Below are 13,681 nucleotides of genomic sequence, written 5' to 3'. Positions count from 1 at the left end.
AATAAAACCTTAATGGTTTAGTTCTAAAATTATTATATTAACTTTCCTACTCACCTATTAATAAAACTAGACAGTGAAATCAAGTGTAGGATTTCATGGTTTTTGTTCTTTCCTTAAAGAAATTGTTTTGTTCCTATTAGTGTCAGGTCTTACTTTAGCAAAAAGACTTATGCTAATGCTGTAAAACTATCATGTTACTTACTAAGAGTGAAACTAAAACTAGGTATGTTTGCATTTGAATGATCAAATTTTATATGTATGATAAATGGATAAAAAAACAAGACAATATTTTATTTTATTAAATTTATTATCATTTTAAAGCAAATCAATTACACAGTAACATGACAATTCAAACTTGTTCACAAAAAGTGATAACTGAGTTCTGTTGTTAAGTTCTGCTACATTACACCATTCCATAAAGTTAAATTACTCAAATCACCTGATTAATAAATATGATAAGATTAATAAACATTTACAAAGGCACGGCTGTGTACCTTGACCAATTCAATAAATACATTCAAGATTTCAATTCAGAAACTTTCCCCCATAATTTTGGATATATCTTAGATCAAGATTCATTAGAAACTCTTTTTCCAACTGTAAGTTTATAATTTAGGCTGAGTGTGGTGAGGACAGAAACAAACTAGCCTCTCCTTTGAACAGTGCTAATGACCCAGAATAAAAAAGTCTAAAAATCTCTCATTTTGATAAATGATTTATGAAAATGATTCGACAGGTTTTCAGCACAGTACAATCTTCATTGTCTTGTCATTTTCAAACACAGTGATCAGTGCATCTGAAAGTGGGAAGGGGGTGGAGGTAGGGGTCACCAAAGCAAAATACATATCGATAAATATAAATTTTAAAAGAAATCAAAATCTTCAAGTGTCAATGCAGAATAAGATTTGTATATTCAAAAAGTACATTTAAATTATAAAGTACTTATGGAATATTATAGCTGAGAAAATTTGTTCTGTCTAAACAATGAGATAAACTAGATTTTCCAAATAGATTGTAAACCCAAAATAAAAAAGTAACATAACTGATAGCAGCCAGGGCCCTTACACTACTGTTTTTAAAAAATAAGTTAAAAAATCAATTTAATTTTTACATCCATTTTTGAGATTCAAATATTTTCTTAGTAGCTCCTTTAAAAAACTGTTAGCACAGTACAAATAAATTTAAAACAATTTCATAGTTTGAACAAATGTCTAGTTTCTTCAAGTTTAAGGGAAGGCCTCAAGTTACACATTAATGGGAGGCACTGCTGGTAGAAGACCAAGAAGAATAAAAACACCACATCCCTTGGTCCTCCAAATTAAGATATTTATCAAATATATCATGCTATTTTTGTTGTTTTGTGTATATATTTTAAGACCAACAGAACATTGTTATTCTAAACACCAACTGTCAAGCTATAGAAAAAATCAGAATCGATCCTTAAGCTGACAAGATTTTCCACTGTACAACAGATATATACTTTAGTTGATTTTGTACTTTAACATAAAATTAGGAAAGTAACACATCATTTATAATCTAGTAGGCAAATGTACATCATTTTCAAATAGTGAAAATTTTGTCCTGTGCCAAAGTACTCACAAATAATGCATTCTTTGGCTACTGTCATAAAATGGTTTCATTTTCAGGACACGAGAGACAAATCCTTCAGATGAGAATTATTCTAATAAACAAGTCTAAAAGTAAACTTCAAAATCTTAAGTTATGCCCTAAAAGAACTCAATTTAGTGAGCCCTCCACTAAGAAACCATTTAAGTAGTAGTAAGTCATTATGACTGCCCAAAGTGAACCTTAACTTATAATGACATTTTACCAAAGGGGTTACCACATAACATTCACATACAATATAATCTAACTTAACATCAAAATTCCTATTTTCTATCCAAAAATTCTGGTAAGTGCTTAAAACCTCATTAACATATTCAAGGATCAGTCAAAAACACCTTAAGGATACTACCTTATTATAACCAAATCATATTTAAAACAAACCAAAAAACCATACCTCCCCAAAACCCCAGTTGAAAATATTTAAATGGGGAATGTTCCTTTGGCTTATAAATAATAAAATCACAAACCCCTAAAATTTCTGGATAGAAGACTTAGGATTTCCTGATTAACACTAAGCCTATGATTTCCAATCCTATATCCAAAGCTAGAAAATACGAATTACTAATAAAATGGTCTCAGTTCTCCTTAAGAACAGCAGCCAAGTATGAGAAAAAGTCTCATTATGTAAACATTAAATACTTTTAAAATAAGCAAATCATAACAAAACACTCAATAAATTAGTTTTCATCTATTCAGTTAACAATTATACGGCAAACATTACATTTAAATTATTGTACATCAATTTATAAAAAAGCCAAGGGAGCTCTCTTGGATTAAATAGAGATTCTTTTCCCAATATCCTTTAACTTATCCTTATGTTTGTCTCATATATACATGCTAACTTACAAGAGCTTTTTGGGTCTCCAATACATTTCAGCCTCCAGAAAAGCAGTGGCTATAGAATACATTTGCCTAAGACCTACAAATATATCTACATAAAGAAAATCAAAGCCAGGACTAATAAAGGACCTCAAAAGATCATCTATTTGATTCCTATGTCTCTGGGAAAGACATACAAACCATCTGCAAGAGACAGTTGTCTAAAAAGTCAGCCCTGTGACCATATATTTACATTATCAATAGACAAGAAGTAGATCTATCTTTAAAAATCAAAAAAGCACCTGACAACTTAGAAACTGGCTCAAACCCTGCACAGGTCAGTAGTGGCATCTGAAAAGAACAACAACAACAAAAATCCTAGCTGCTCATAGATGGTTTTAAAAACTTTCCACTGGTATGTATTAGATAAAAATTTCTCCTTTGATTAAAACACTTTAAAATAGATGCACAAAGTCATGGACAAAGAGTATCTGTATTCTGTTGAAAAGTATACAAATCAATAATGAACTTGGTTTCTAGTTGAGCAGTAAAGAGCTCAATAGAATACTGTTTTGTACATGCAGTCTGAAGGATGCATAAACCTCATTCCTGTTAAATGCTAATACTGACAATCACTATACCAAGATTACTAAAACTTCCACTGGGAAGAGGCCCAATAAAATGGCTGAGTCATGGACACAAAGTACCTCTACAGCAGGGAAAAAATGAAGGGGACATAGTCAAGTTCTAACACAATATAATACTGGTTATCAAAGTGCTCAGTTGCTCAGGTCTGACGTTCATACAACTTTAAATTAAAAATCATTCTGTCAAAGAGAGTCCCATTACCATTTATCTTTAATACTGACAAGGCTGACAAGGCTGGAGGTATTCCTATCTCAAACTGGAAATCCAGACTTCACAAAAGTAAAAAAAAAAATTAAGGGATTGGAGTAAAAGTGGACAGAAGTTTCGGCAACGATGAAAAGATAAGGCTGATTACCCTAAACCCTAAGGAAAGCATCTTAAAATGAAAGCATATGGGCAAAGAGAAAAAAATGTTTCTTAAGAGTAATTAACAGGCACTCTAATTTAAGCCTCTACATATATATAGATATAAATAAAAGGCATCAAAACTCTATAGAGGAAAAACCCAAGAACTTTCAAGGTAAGATTATGTCTCATTAGAAAGTTTTAACTCTCCCTTTGACAGAACAGTTTATTGAAATTTATCATGGTTGTCTACACCAGAATAATTCATTTTTGGCATAATACTTTCATAATTCAGATTTTCCCCAAGTTTTTCTGCCTGGGATGAAAACTGAAAAAACTTCTCTAAATAGGAGAGGAATTAGTACTGTTCTAACTGTAGCTTAGTTTTAACTCAATGCTCAGTACTAATGATTCGCTACCTAATTAAAGGTTTATTTTTCATAGGGACCAATTAGCATTCTTCTCTTTCATAACCTCATTAACAGTTGTATATATGCAAATATACCACAAGTCATGAAGGAATCAGGAAATAGAAAGTGTCTATGGATCAGTGCAAATCCATCACCACTGATGGAAAAAATTCAAGGTGCTCTAATGATGGTGGGTCAGCAGTATCATTTTAGTTTATAAAGTTAAATGAGAATAATAATCCTACCAAGCAGCAAATACCAAAGAACATAAGATTGCAAGCTCATTGAAGGCAGGGATCATATTATTCATCTTTATACCCCTCACAGGACAGTGTTTAATGAATAAATGTTTAATCCATGTTATTCTTAGCACAGAGGCTAAATATAAATTGAAAGGCCATAGAACAGTCAAGATTTTATTTAAATATATATTTTTTGATTTTCTGCACTATTTTAACTGTTAGACCTAGCCTCTTCTATATGTATATATATGCCAGAATAAATTAAGGTGCTGTGGAAGTAATAACTCAGTTTTTCACATTTTATAAAAATCTATTTCTATGAAAAAAGAGTAATATCATCTTCATCAAAGTAAAGTACATGTCTTCTGTATACCAAAATCTAGTGCAGTCAATCACAGATTAAACAGGTCTGTGAAAGTGGGCAAGTAATTAGACTAGAGATAAGGGTTGGAGTAAATATAAGAAAAATTATTTTGACCCCAAAATGCAGATTTGCCTAGAAAAAGATTTAAAAAGAATCTGATTATATCCTTCTCAACCATTATTTTGTAATCAGCTTAATTTTTCTCTATTCAAGTATCTTTTTATGTTCAGTCTAACCTAAGCAATTTCAATACACACACACACAAGCTTTCCTTTCTCTCATAATCTCTCTGTTCATTTTCAAGGCACTAAACCAAAAGCTGATCTAATATATTTCTTCTTCAGGAATTAGTTTGGTGAGTCAGTTCATATGCCTTCCAGTCAACACAAACACACAGACATCATCTGTGTGACCCTTAACATGCCTTCAATAAAAGCAAACTTCATTTGGGATGTACATGTGGGTTGCCAAATAAAATGTTGCATGATGAAAATATGAAAATGAATCAACTGCTTTACATAGGAAAATGTAATGTGTAGCTGGATTGCTTATTTCTGACTTTGAAGTTATATACCAACCACATTATTACAATTTTAGAATTTAATAGTATATTCTTCAGGGCAATTTAATAGCAAAAGATAAAGTCCCATAAGGTACTGAGTGATTTAGCAAATACCACTAATAATATTGACAACATTAAATATCTAACTGATTTGTTATTATTGCTAAGTCTACCCTGCATTTTCTAACATATATTTTTATAATTTTGTCACAATGATCAGATTTCTCTAGCTAACAACTACTCATAGAAACTTTAAGTACTAACACAAAGGAAGACCTTATATAAAAATGTACATAAACTGACTGTAGTTATAACACCAATAAGCTATAACTTGAATGCATTCAGACCTGTAGCAGGCTGTTGCTGCTGTGTGAGTGTTGCAGCCATGGCAACGGCTGCTGCATTTGGTATGTTGCTGAAAGGGGTAGGACCAGTTGTAACTCTTGGGGCACTATGCCACTTCTTGACTTCTGCTCGTCTTGCCTCAAAAACATCCACGGAATCTCCCAAGAACATTTTTCTATAACCAAGATATTGTTCTTTGAGCATCTAAAAGGATAAACAAAAACAACAAAAAAGTTTCCAATAAAGCTCTGTATCATATTTGATAGTAAAATAAATTGTGAACTATGATATCAACAAAGCATACTAAAATCTAAAGCCACTACTCACTAACCATTTTCTTTCTAAAGTGAGGGTAATGTTAATATAGATGAACTTTTACAAAAGGAAATAGTATTTATGAGGGTATGTTCTCTCCAGAATTTCTTTTTAAAAAATTCTCTTGATATATTTTATACATTCCTTGTTTGCCACAGGCACATTTAGAGAAATAAAAACTAAAATATCTAAGTTCTTTAAGCTTTAGGATAAGTAGAGATGTAAGTTATAAATCCTACTTTATATACATTCTTCTCTTTCTTGCAATTCCCTTCCAATTGGTCAATTTTTTCTGGCAGAGGAATGGGTAGAATCTGATTTCTTACTGGTAGAAGAATGAATAGTTTTCATCAAAAAGATGAAAAATAAAATGTACTGAATGTATACCTAAAGAAGCACCAGAAGCAAATTGTTGAAATCCCATCAAATTGTGTCTATATTTTTCTTTATATTGCTAGAAATAATTATGTAAATGATGACATCTATTTTAGAGGCATTAGTAAATGAAATGTAGGATTTTATCACCTCTCAGAATGGAAGTAAAATGTAAGAACAATTAATTTATTTTCTAATCTTTATTACTGAAATAAAATAGCATTAAGCTTTTAACAGTTTCAACTTTCTGCTACCTATGAAACTAGTGGAAATAAATCTTTTCTAAAAGCTGTCAAGTGGAAAGAGTACAAGGTTTTAGAAGGAGGGCACAGAATGATCGAGACACTGAACTAAGGCATAAAGCCTGATATTCACATCTTTTATAAACTTCTATTTTTGGTGCACTGGAAATCACTGCACAGTTACCCACTTTAGAACTTAATTTTTTTTAATGTAAAGCATTCAATAAAATTGGAAACATTTCTGATTAACAGCATTTATTACTAAGTGCCTCACAAGGAGAGAGGTTAGGTACTATACTAAAATCCACCACTGTAAACATGGTAAGATCAAGTTTCTGTATCAGTTGTTTTTTTTTTATTAATTTCTTTTTTCTGTTACATCAAGAGGATCAGTATGAAAGAGAATAGGAAGGGACAGCAATATGAAGAGAAAAGCACTGATGAAACCTAATAAAGTAGAAGCAACAGAAATACTGAGGGGAAGTTGTGGGCAAACAAATGAAATTTGTATGTATCCTTAAATTGAGATGAGCATCTGCACTAGACTGGTGGCAGTGAAAGAAGGGGGAATAGTCAAGAGATGCTGCAAAGGTGAGATCTATAGACCCTGGCAACAACTTGGATTTGGGGTAAGAGACAATGAAGAGCCCACAATGACTCTTAGGTTGTAGGCCTGAGGAATTGGGAAGATGGTGTTACAGAGAAGCCTTTCCATCAACAACTAGAAGAGGGATCTGGATATCAGGCTCTTATTAGTGAAGTTCACAAATATTTGCAACAATTCACTGCAGGAGGGGGGGGGGGTGGGGAGTCTGCCTGCCTTATCCTCCATTCAGTCACTAAAAAGATTTTCCTAAAACTTGAGGTATGCCATTCCCTACCCTAATCAATAAACTCCAACAGCTCCCTATCACCTCCAGGATCAAATACAGATTGCTCTACTTGGCAAAGTTCTTCATATACTTAACTGTCCAACACATACTCTGACCCAGTGATACTAGCTTCTTAGCCATTCCAAGAACAAAACACTCCATCACTTAGCTCCTGGCATTTTCTATAGAAATGGGAATGCTCTTACTCCTCCATTCTGACTATTGACATTCCTGGCTTCCTTAAGTTACAACTACAGTCTATCTTTTACAGGAAGCCTTTCCCAACCCCTCTTAATTCTAATGACTTCCTTCTGTTAATTATTTCCTATTTATCCTGTATATAGCTTGTGTGTTTGCATGCTTTTCCCTCTTTAGATTATAAGCTCCATGAGACCTAGGATTGTTTTTTGCCATTTTTTATATCTCCATTACTCAGCATAGTGCCCAGCACATTATAGTTTCCTAATGTAACTTTCCAAAAAGGAATTCAGGGAAGTCAATTCCCAAAGACGGATGTTTAACTAGAGCTTGAGCATCTGGATGACTACTTGTCAGTGACATTGCAGAAGGGGTTTATGATTTTGTTTAAGGCTGGATTACATGATTTCTAATATTATGTGGCAAATGCTCATTTGCTTAAAAGTACTTGGGAGGTTGAAGCCAAAATGGCAGAATAAAGGCAGCAATCCAGCAGAACTCTGCCAGTATACTCCTCTAAACAACTTTAAAATAAAGCCTTAAATCAAATTCTGGAATGGCAAAGCCAACAAAAGGTCAAGGTGAGACATTTTTCTAGCCTAAGACAACTTAGGAGTTCAGCAAGAGGTCTGTGACACCTGGGTCAAGGCTGGCCTAAATCACATCACACATGGAAGCAATTTCAGGAGCTTACAGCTCAGAGATGGTAGGGGGTTAAACAACTGGTCAGAAAGAGACCACATAGGACCTTTATCTGGCACTGGGTGTAGCTGGTGCTGACTGGCAACTCTATTCCCCATATGCAGTTCTAGGTCATAGGGTGGACAGGAGCACCTGTGGTAGGTCACAAGGGAGCAAGGGCCTCAGTCCCAGTTCTAAGGCAGAGAGGGGCATTAGCCTCTACTACTGCAGGAGAATAGGGCTTCTACTTGAAGTTTCAGGGCCAATAGGAGTACTAGCACTTGTAGCTAGAGGAGAGAGGGATCTTTCCTAGGTAAATACCAGAGCACAGACCAGGAAAGCAGTGACCAAATCTCTCCCTGGATCATAGCACTTGGAAGCACCAAAAACTTGCCAACCCCTAGTACTAGTTCTAAAAAAAACTAACCAAACAAAAAACAAAAACAAAAACAAACAAACAAAAAAAAACACCCCAGCATGAAAAAGTCTGAAGGTTAGGATAGTGTCTTCCCAGTCCTAGGTGTTAAAGTCCATCTTTAACATAAAATTCAAAGCCAAAAAATAAGCTGGAAAAATGAGGAAATAACAAAAACAAACAAAAAACTTGACCATAAAAAGCTGGGAAGATCAAGACAAATTCAGAAGGAAATAGCTACAAGTAGTCTCACACAAAAATGCCAATTAGAAGTAAGCACAATAAGAATTCCTAGAGGAGTTTAAAAAAGTGGTAGAAAAAACATTGGGAAAAGAAATGAGTGATATGAGCAAAAATTATGAAAAGAGAATGAACAGCTAGGTAAAAAGATGCACAGAAAAATAGTGAAGAAAATAACACCTTAACAAATATGATTGGCCAAATGGTATGAGGCACAAAAATTCACCAAAGAAAAGCACTTCTGGAAAAAAAAAACAAAAAATTAGGCCAAATAGAAAAGGGAAGATTTTATATAAGCTGAGGAGCTGATAATTCCATACAACATCTAGAAACAAAACAAAGTTCAAAAGAATAAAAAAATAGAAGAGAATGTGAACTATCTCAATGGAAAAAATAAATGATTTCAAAAACAAGAGAGACAATTTAAAAACTATTGGACTATTTGAAAACCACATTAAAAAAAAAAAGAGCCTCGACATCATATTTTAAGACATTATAAAGGAAAACTACCTTGCTATCTTAGATTCAGAGAGTAAAATACAAATGAAAGAATCTAATGATCGGCTCCTGAAAGAGTTTCCCAAATGAAAACTTCCAGAAATATTAAAATCAAATTCCAGTGCTCTTAGGTTGAGGAGAAAATAATTCAAATTGGGAAGTCACAGTCAGGATCACATAAAATTTTGCAACTGCCACATTAAAGGAACAGAGGGCTTGGAATGATTTTCTAGAAGGCAAAGGAACTAGGATTACAACCAAGAATATTACAATTCAGCAAAACTGAGTGTAATCCTTCAGGGGGGAAAAATGGATATTTAATTAAATAAAGGATTTTTAAGCAAAAATTTCTGATGAAAATACCAAAGCTAAACAGAAAACATGACATTCAAATACAGTCAAACCTTGGTACTCAATGAATTCAGGAATTTCTTGAATTTGGTATTCAATGTATTTTGATGAGAAAAAAATGTTGTGGTATTCAACTTTTGCTTGGCACTCAACATGCTTGCTAGAGTTTGTTAGTGTGGTCTTGGGAAGAATATGTCCACTCAAGCCAAAAACAAAGAATCACATGTTAGTTCAGAAGCATAAAGAAGAGTTCGACATTGAGGAGCTGCAGGAACTTCAAAGAGAGCAGCAATAGCCAGTGTTGTGGAAGTAAGAAGGATGTTCCCACTTCATTAATCAAAGAAATGTGTGCAAAATGGGTGGATGGGCAAAACTTTCTTGAAAAATATCACCCTGATAAAGCTTTAACAAGTAGAATTGTAAAGTTGATAAATGACCAGACCATTTCTCACTTTAGAGGAATTTTGAAACACAGACAAAAACAATCATCATTGGATAATTTTCTTGAGAAGCTTTTATGCACATTATATCTAGGTTTTTCTGGGTGTCTGGAACATACTAATTCAATTTACATTATTCCTTAAGGAAAATTCATTTGGAACTCAACTTTTTTAGTTCTCAACCTGCCTTCTGTAATAAATTAATGACTAAAACTAAGATACCATTGTACCAGACTCAAGAGGGCAAAAAGGTAAAAATGAAAGAGAAATCAAAAGGAACTCGATATAAACATTCCTATATGTGACTCCTAAGAATTAGGGCAATTAGGAGGAGTATAGAGGGCATGGTTGTGAATTGACTATGAAGGGATAATCTAAAACCAAAATCCTGAAGGGTGAGAAACTGGAAGAAGGGGGAAGAGGGGAAGAATGGAGAAAATTATCCTACATAAAAAGGAGGGGGGGGGGGGATGTATATATATTTAGGTACAGAAATCTATCTTAATGAAGAGGAAAATCAGAAGGGGACAGAATAAAAGAAAAAGCAGGGACTGAGTGGCAATGATAAAAAGGAGGGCAGATTAAGGAAGACAGTGATTGACCAGAAACAAAACAGAATTTTGAAAAAGGACTGGATAAAAGACAGAGAAGGATAATCAGAGGAAAATGTGAGAAAGAGAAATACATGTCAGGAAGCCTAATTGTGAATGTGAATGGATTGAGCTCACCTATAAAACAGAAGCAGACATCACAAGGGAGTAGAAACTAGAATCCAATATACTGTTTACACAAGACACAGAGTAAATAGAAGGGGTTGAAACATAATTTATTATGCTGCAGATGAAGTAAAAAAAGGTAGGAATAGCAATCATGATCTCAGACAACTCAAAAGTAAAAATAGACTTAATTAAAAGAGATAATCAGGGTAATTACATTTTACTAAACAGCACCATAGCCAATGAATATCAAACATTTTTATAGCAAGTTTCTCTGATACAGGCCTTATTCCTCAAATATATGTACCTTAGTCAAACTGATAAAAATAAGCCATTTTCAAATAGTCAAGGGACAAACAGATGGTTTAAAGAAGAAATAAAAGCTATCTATAGTCATATAAAAAATTCTTTAAATCACTACTGATTAGATAAATACAAATTAAAATTCTGAGGTATATATCAGAAATGACAAGTGTTGGAGGGGATGATGAAGAAAAACAGATATACTAATGAACTGTTGGTGGAACTGTGAACTGGTCCAACCATTATGGAGAAAACCTGGAACTATAACCGAAAGGTTAGAAAATTGTGCATACCCTTTGACCCAGCAATACCATTACTAGGTCTGTACTCCAGAGATCAAAGAAAAAAGAAAAGAATATATATTTGAACAAAAAATATTTATAGCACCTCTTTTTGTAGGGCCAAAGAATTGGAAATTGTGGGGATTCTGATCAATAGGGAGATGACAACAAGTTATGGCATTTGATTGTGATGGAGTAATATTGTGTATAAAAAAATGAGGAGTTAGTTTCAGATAAACATGAGAAAAGCTATATGAATTAGTAGATTATTAAGCAGAGTAACAACCACATTATAATGAAGATCAACTGTGAAAAACTTAGTTGCTTTCATCAATACAATGATCCAAGACAATTTCAAAGGATTCATGATAAAAAAAAAAAGCTATCACCTCCAGAGATCAAACTCTGATATATTTTTCTCACTTTATTTTTCTTGCTTTTCTCATGATATGGTTAATATGGAAATATATTTTGCACAATTTCATATTTATTACTGATATACTGCTTGCCTTTGTGTTACAGGGGAGGGGCAGGAGGGAGTAAGAGAATATGGAACCCAAATTTCTTTTTAAAAGAATGTTTACATCAATAAATAATAAAAGTTGGAAGTTAAAAAAACATTTAAACTACTAAATTGCTTTTTTCATTAGATGAAAGCTGTCTTTTTTAAACAATCATTTTACTCAAAAATCTGTCAATATTAAGGTACTCTGCAAGTTAAAGTAGTTTGATAAAGCCAAACAATCTGAATGACTATTATAGATGTTAAAACTAAGGTTTATATATAGGGTCCCATATTTATTAAATATATAAGCTATATATTAAAACATACCTTTACATTTTCATGGATAGATTGAAGTTGTGCAGCTAAAGCTACAAATGTTTGATAAATTTTCTGCATAGCCAGAGACAAATCTATAAGACAAAATTTATATTAGCAAACAATTTACTAATTATGAAAATACAACAAGAAATGAAATCAATTTATCTTTACTGTTCAGAATAGAATTTTAGTACTGTGTGGAAAGAAGAAAATTACATTTCCATTAAGCAAAAGAGAGGATGCCATGCTGTCACATGTAAAAAGAAATGCCTGAATAAGGCTAATTTGTAAAACTGTAGACTAACACATTTGTTACTTGGATTTCTTCAATTATCACTAAATTCTGCAATCCATTATATTTTGTATTTCACAAAGTAGAAAAATTATATCAAATCCAAACAAAAACCTTGAAAGTAAATTTCCAATTAGCATTTTCCAAGATACCTACTTTGGTATCTAGTGTCTTATTTTATATATCATATTTTATAAGCAATTTTAAAAGTCCTCCATTGAAAAATTATTATAGGAAGCAAGTTACCTTGTGGAGTTATATGCGAATTGTTTGCTTGAGTAGCAAGATGATTTTCTAGTTCTTCAATCTGCTGTCTGTATTGTTGTAGCTGTACCTCAAACTGTCCAACCAATATTCTGAAATAGCTATATGAATGCATTTAAAAATTATCAGATCACTGATATTATCTTGGGGGAAGGACAAGGAAAAGAGACATTTAATTTCCTATTAATGTTAATAGAAAATATATAATTACAATGCTATGGCATCATCAGATACTAGAAAGAGAACCAGGCATAAAAAGATGTGAACTCAAGTTCCAAATCTGATATTCAGTGATCCCAACTACTCCCTAAAGACTGTAAGTTCATAAAAGTTAATAAAAAGATACCAATCTGCATTAGTAGGAGTATGTTTTATCAATGAAGATCTAGATTAAAAAAAAAAGCTAACTTAAGCAATTCTGCAGAATGAGGATACTTATATATGATAATCTTTGAAACGCAAAAGTGAGAAGTTTCAAGGTACAGTTGGGGAAAGTACTAAACTCAGAGTCAGATATGAGTTTAAGTCTTAGCTCTGACATTATATATCTGTATGACTTCAGAAGTCATTCAACTTTGACCTTTCCTTTTTTTATCAGTAAAATCAAGATAGTAAAGTCCCTTGTAAACTAGATGATTTCTAAGATGTCTTTCCATCTCAACAATAAAGTTTTAGCATCAAATATGAATACTCTTAACCCACTATAAAGTGCCTGCTATTTTTAAAAACAATAATCCAACCTATTAAAAATCAAGTAGAAAAAAAGGAAAGATTGCCCTATATTTTTTTCAGAAAGAAGCTGTGGATAGTCAACTAGCCTTGGGGTCAAAAAAACTTGTGCTACTTCACACATATACTATTTGTGTGACAAATAATAGTAATAATGATACCATCATTTATATAACTCTTCAAGGTAAACCTCTCATTTGATCTTCACAATGAGCCTGGAAACTAATTGTTATTACTAAATTTTCGTGAGAAAACTGGGGCTGAGAGGTTAAATAAGTTGCTACG

General features: G+C 32.8%; 1 protein-coding gene across 3 annotated transcripts in view; it reads right to left on the bottom strand.

The window, feature by feature from the left end:
• Positions 1 to 13,681, bottom strand: part of NUP58 (nucleoporin 58) — a 66,077-nt gene that overhangs the window by 12,930 nt on the left and 39,466 nt on the right. For all 3 annotated transcript variants that reach the window (XM_007495234.3, XM_007495233.2, XM_001366665.3), the window contains exons 11-13: positions 12,650 to 12,768; positions 12,121 to 12,203; positions 5,364 to 5,565 (exon numbers count right to left, since the gene is read on the bottom strand). In XM_007495234.3, coding sequence (XP_007495296.1) covers positions 5,364 to 5,565; positions 12,121 to 12,203; positions 12,650 to 12,768 — 404 coding nt within the window. The remainder of the gene's footprint in view (positions 1 to 5,363; positions 5,566 to 12,120; positions 12,204 to 12,649; positions 12,769 to 13,681) is intronic.

Source organism: Monodelphis domestica, chromosome 4 (genome assembly GCF_027887165.1).
Source record: "Monodelphis domestica isolate mMonDom1 chromosome 4, mMonDom1.pri, whole genome shotgun sequence".
Taxonomy (NCBI): Eukaryota; Metazoa; Chordata; class Mammalia; order Didelphimorphia; family Didelphidae; genus Monodelphis; species Monodelphis domestica.
Note: the sequence above shows the minus strand (reverse complement) of the source record. Positions and strands in the feature narration are given on the sequence as shown.